This window comes from Canis lupus, chromosome 25 (genome assembly GCF_048164855.1).
Source record: "Canis lupus baileyi chromosome 25, mCanLup2.hap1, whole genome shotgun sequence".
In the NCBI taxonomy this organism is placed as follows: domain Eukaryota; kingdom Metazoa; phylum Chordata; class Mammalia; order Carnivora; family Canidae; genus Canis; species Canis lupus.
In genome coordinates, this window is record NC_132862.1 from 8,643,579 (window position 1) to 8,649,578 (window position 6,000).

General features: G+C 46.5%; 1 protein-coding gene across 2 annotated transcripts in view; it reads right to left on the reverse strand.

Moving 5' to 3' along the window:
• Positions 1 to 5,486, reverse strand: part of ARID2 (AT-rich interaction domain 2) — a 168,772-nt gene extending 163,286 nt beyond the window's left edge. For both annotated transcript variants that reach the window (XM_072798230.1, XM_072798229.1), the window contains exons 1-3: positions 5,238 to 5,486; positions 4,960 to 5,053; positions 3,665 to 3,762 (exon numbers count right to left, since the gene is read on the reverse strand). In XM_072798230.1, the coding sequence (XP_072654331.1) occupies positions 3,665 to 3,762; positions 4,960 to 5,053; positions 5,238 to 5,329 (284 nt within the window). In that variant the 5' untranslated portion in view covers positions 5,330 to 5,486. The remainder of the gene's footprint in view (positions 1 to 3,664; positions 3,763 to 4,959; positions 5,054 to 5,237) is intronic.
• Between the last annotated feature and the right edge of the window lie 514 nt (positions 5,487 to 6,000).

Here is a 6,000-nt window from a genome sequence, read left to right on the forward strand (position 1 = left end):
TTTATTCACCAAGGGGGAAAAAACAGAATAAATTCACAATGCAATTAAAAATTCACTCTGGTGGATACAATGCTATGATTAAGTGGCCAACTTTTCTAAAGGTAAGTACGTGTAAAAAAAAAAAAAATCATTTAATATTATAATAATATCACTAGTACATAGTTTTGTACCACAAGTTTTTTAAGGTCCAAAATATTTCACCTCCTTACCAAAAACTCAAGTTTTATAATAGAAACATCAAGTTAACCTTGACTACTGTTGGCGTAAGCTACAGCAAAATTCTTCAACTAAGTATTTGAAATATTTACATAAATCTTCATACCAAAGCTTCAAATTTTTAACAGAAATAGAGGGGCAAATTGTCCCCCAATCTTTGCACCAAAACAGAAAATTAGAAACAAAACAAAACAAAATAAAAATTCATGGAGTAAATACAGAACACATCATGTATAGCTATACATTCCTATCAGGCATACATTTAACCATTTGTAACTTACAACCATATTTTAATTTAAAATCATTTGTGACTAACTGAATTCATAACAGACTAAGTATTACAGAACATGTGTCAGGAACACAACTTTTCTGTCCAGTTAACAAGTGCCCCTAAAGCCATTTAGATTTTTTTCTACACTTTTAATTTCTCCAACTACGAAATGTAGAAAATATTACCTTATCTTGTTATACTTAAAGGGATATTCTAGTAATAAACATTTGTGGAAGAAATGGAGATGTAGAGGCCAAGAAAGGAACTAAGTGAAAACAAAATATATGGACATCACAGAGGATTAATACCCAATTTTTAAATAGAGTACTTTTTACCCGTTACTTGTAGGTACTAACGTTTAAACCATCACCTGCTGATGCCTAAACAAATAATCAATCACATTTTCAATTTCAGACTGAGGAATTTTTACACGCAATCTACAACTGAATAAATGTATGCTTGATACAATCAAGCAAAGTTTTGGCAGACCACTAAACTCAAGTCTCTACGTTCAATGACTGTCTGTGTTTGTATCCAAACGAATACAGAACTATTAGAATATATACACGGCCAGCATACTAGTTTGCTCCTCTTTATTTACATGTCTGTAATACCATGAAGATGTAATCACATCTTCATACTGGCCATACTAAGCTAACAGCCATCCATCCAATTAATAAAATTACAGAGGAATGTCAGCAAATATTAAACTTACAGAGTAAATGAGAATTGATATGTAATAGCAATCTTACAATAAGTCAAATGAAAAAGCGGTCCTTATTTAAAAAAAAAAATTATTCTACCTGTGATTTAGAAAACACAATGCGCTATCTACTCATCAGAAACCATGATATTCAGTTTGATACATCAGAGAGGGAACTCACAAAGTCACTCAATTACTATTTCTTACTCTGAAGAGGCACTCTTAAGGTTAAGTAAGAGAATTACTGTGAAAGCTTGGCATCCTGTCTGCCAGTTAAGATTTTTCAGAGGAAGGTGTAAAACCCAGCATAATACATGTCCTCTAATTGTGCAATATTACACCACCATGGAAAAAAAAAATCTTCCAAGGTTGGTAGTACCCAATTTTTGACCAGCATATTTCTCTTGTATTTCTTTACAAGCCATGCAAATCTTCACATGGCTTTATTTTCCAAAACAAATGCTTCAACTTTTTTCCTAGTAGCCTAGCTACAACCCTACAAAAACAAACCTGGAGAGTGACATATGGAGGAAAAACAAGTTTAGCTAAGGACATAGTTCAAAAAGCAGCTTCTAATGGGAGCGTAAAGCTCAAATTGATCTGAGAACAATGTAAAGAGTTGCAAACAACCCTGAAGCTATATAGTTGAAAATAGTACTTATAAGTATAATCAGTGAATGATATCATCTCAGAAATCACAACTGGAAAAACAGTATTTATGTGACTTGTAAAAAAACAAAAAAACAAAAAAAAACTAGAGTTCTAGACATTTAATTGATTATGCTAAAACCCTCTTAGTATGCGTGCAATTTCTTCAGTATAACACACATCTCCTGAATCATATGTATCTTTCAGTACCTTCCGGATATTAAATTTCAATCATCAGTCAACCCAATAAGGCATAACTTTAAACTGTGTTTAAAACAGTTTAAAATCCAAATAGTTCAAACTGGTTGCCAGAAAACCAAGACCTGTATAAATAATATTCCTCTCAATGTTATAAATGGAAATGTACAAATGAATATCACCACAAATATAAAATTCTCCACTTCTCACCACATTACCAAATCAGCAGTTTGGGGGGTGAATTTCACTTTTTTTTTTTTTTTGTTTTGTTTTGTTTTGTTTTGTTTTAGACCTTTATTTAAAAATGTACTCTGCCACACACTGCCATCACACACACACATCAGAACAGATAACAACTAGCCATATTTAATATTTTCGAGACTTCTGTGTAACTCAGTAACTACCCACAAAGTTCTGTGAACTCTTCAGCTTCAAGCCTGAAGTCAATCTAAGATAGCCAATAGAAAGTACACCTGGGCAATTACCGCATTTCCTACTTCAGAAAGCTGAACTTAACACAGCATATCTACATTTGGGTATTGCATTTGGAGCAATGATAAATGCCAAACTCAAACTATGTAGAAGGTACATTAACTAAAAAAAAAAAAAAAAAAAAAAAGGCTATCCCTTTTTTATATCCCTTAATGGTATCATTATTAAACAGCAATAAATACGAAGAGCACCCTCTGAGTTTTAAATCACCACCACCACCTAAAGACCCTCTATGAGTAAGCAAGCATTAAAAATAAAAGATGACCTCATAATAGGTTACAATATGAAAATATTCTTAGCAGAAAAAGGAAAAAATAAAGCTTAATCAGAAAATACAATATCTAAAGCGTACCACACATCAACTAAGAAACTTACTTTGTCAAAGACTGTCAAAAAAGGAGGGAGAGAATGAAAGAAAATCCAAATCATAGTATTCCATTTCATAGTATCCTTAATCTTCCTACATATATAATAATCCTTCTGAACGTTTTTAAGTCACTCAAAAATCCCAAAGAACTTATTCTAAAAAGAATCCTGGTCACCTAAGGCACCAAACATGCTATGCTGTGTGTAAATATTCTACTGAAAAACTACTCTGTTACACGGTTCCATGCAAGAGGTATCATTTTTGTTTTGTTTTGTTTGAGAATCTTAAAGTGAGGATTTTAAAAGGCAAAGGAGTTTCCGAAGCCAAGCAAAAATTTTCCCAGGGGATACAAAGTTTCATTAACTATCTTAACTCTTTTACTAAGCATCACCTCTCTGCCCCTCCGTGGATATCAACCAATCAATAACAATGTCACAAAAGAACGTTTACCAAGATGGGAGGTGGGGTGTCACCTGTAATGATCCCGTATGAAAAATGTAAACAGTCCTAAAATAGGCGAGGAAAACTTTCACCTTCCTATACAACCTCACTTTATGGATATTTGATGTTTGTCGGACTGAAAAGATGAAGACAAGTTTAGAAACTGGTGTGCAAGGTTTGTTTGGGGGGAGTGGGGGGCTTATCCCTACCACCACCACCAAAAAACAAACAAACAAACAACAACAACAACAACAACAAAAAAAACACCCACAAATCTCCCCTTGAGTCCCTCAGTTCCAAATACTGTGCAAGAGTCACTACTACTCACCGCAAGTAATACTGTTTTAAAGCAAAGGCAGCGTTAGAACAACTTCTGGGAAAGTTGAACTCTTCAACAATTTCTCCCCACTGATTCTTCTCAGAAACCTGTTAAAAACACAGCCACACTTGTCTGAGAGTGCACCGTCCAGGGAGACTGCAGCCTAACCGTGAAATAAATACCCATTCTACAGAGATCTGAGGATACACCACCTCGGGCATCAGTGGGTGTTTGGGATCGATCCGTGAGGAGAACTAAGCAAGGGAGTGGGGGGGGGGGGCTCGAATCACTGTGTTTTCACCCGAGAGCCCTGTATTTAATAGCACTTGTTTTGTTGGGGGGGGGGGGGCGGCGGCGGCGGGGGGCCCGGGAGGGGGTGTGTGGGGGAGACTGGTGGGTTTGTTTTGTTTTTGAAGCCCGGACAATAACCAATCGCAAGTCCCTCTGTCGCCCCCTTTTAAATCTCAACGCGGTCCGTTTACACTAAAAAAAAAAAAAAAAAAAAGTTCAAAAGGATCAATACTGTTCCGGACAGCGACGTCGGCGGGTTCCGGGGGGGGGGCCGGGCCCGGGGCCGCTCCCGATCCCTCTCCCACATCTCTCCATCTCCATAGGCCCTTCTTTGAGGCCTACAGCTTCTGCCTAGCCTTGAAGCCTAAGATGGCTATTTGGAGACAGGTCCTGGTTTCTTTTGTTAGCCGTATAAACCGAGGGCGACGGGGCCGAGGCTGTGCCCCCGGCCGCCGGGATCATTTGGCGGCCGATTATCGATGTGAAACCTGCCCGCGCTAATTTTGAGTTGCACGAAAACTGCTCTCAGAGTCTGTGTGTCTCTGTGTCTCCGCCTGTGCTAGAGCGGCAGCCGCGGCGGAGCCGACTCGCGAGCGAGCGGGCGGGCGGGCGCGCGGGCGGGCGGGCAGGCGGGCGGGCGGGCGGGCGCGGGGCGGCGGGGCTCGGGCGGGCGCCCCCTGCACGCCCGCGCTCCCCGCCGCGGCGCTCGGACCCCGCCGGGCCGGCCGGGCGGGCGGGCGGGCGGGCGGCGGGCAGGGCGCGAGCCGGCGCCGGGCCGCCCGCCCGCCCGAGCCCCGCCGCCCCGCCGCGCGCACGCGAGCCACCAGGCCAAAAAAACAGCCCCGCCGCCCGGCCGCCTCCGTGCCACCGGCTGCGAGCGCCGAGAACGCCTTTTGCCCCCGCGGGCCACCGGGCCCCCCCCGCCCCGGGCCCCGAGCGCCCACTCCGGGGTCAAAGGAGACTTTTCGGAGCAGGCCAGCGAGAGGGAAATACGAATTAAAACTTCCACTCACCTTCGCGAATCCGCCTAAAGTAGTGACTCTGGTGTAGAGACCGTGAAGATCCAGCTCCTTCCCACCCACCGCAGGGATTTTTTTAAAAGGCGACCTGCGGGAGAGGAGACGAGAGAGAGAGAGAGAGAGAGGAGAGGAGAGCGAGAGGAGAGCGAGAGAGAGCGAGAGAGAGAGAGAAAGCCCCGCACTTGTCAGCCGGGACCCCGCGCCCGGCCCGGGCGGGAGAGCCCCGTTCGCCCCGGCTCGCCCCGGCGCTGCCCCCCCGGCTCTGCGCTCACCCTCTGCTGTGGTGGAACTGCCGCAGCTCGTCCAGGAAAGCGAGTCCCTTTCTCCGCTCGTCCGGAGGCGCCTTCCCCGTCGAGTTTGCCATTATTTTTGCAAAGGAGGTTTCAAAAAAAACCCGGATCGGCGTCTTAAAAGCGGCCCCCGCTCCCCGCGCGTCCTACCAGAGCCCGGAGCCCATTCCTCGGCCGGCGGCGGCGGCGGGGCTCAGTCATGGGCCGGCGGTGGCGGCGGCGGCGGCGGCGGCGGCGGCGGCGGCGGCGGCGGCGGCGGCGCAGGGAGGGAGGGAGGGAGGGGGAGGAGGAGGAGGAGGAGGGGAAGGAGGGAGCCGGAGGCCGGGGGGAGAGGAGGGAAGGAGGGAGGGGAATTTCTAAAAAAGTTTAAAGAAATCGGAGCGAAACTAGAGGGGCAGGCGACTGCCGGATCGGCGCGAAGCCGCGGGGCGAGCGCGGCCCCCACCCCTTCCTTCCCTCCCTCCCTCCCTCCCTCCCCGCGGCCCGGCTCTCGCCCGCCTCTCAGCGCCGCCGGCCCAGGCGGCTCGGCCTGCGGACGCGATTCAACATGGGGCTGCTGCCGGGGGCGCGCGGGCGGGCGAGGGGCCGGGCGAGCCGACGGTGAGCGGCCGGAGGCCCGGAGTTTCGGCGGCGGCGGCGGCGGCGGCGGGGCTGGGGCAGGCGGGGCTGGGGGTGGGGAGGGGGAGGTCTGTGTGGTGGTTTGTGGAGAGAGGGGTGACAGCGTGTATTCCGGCCGCGGCTCCGC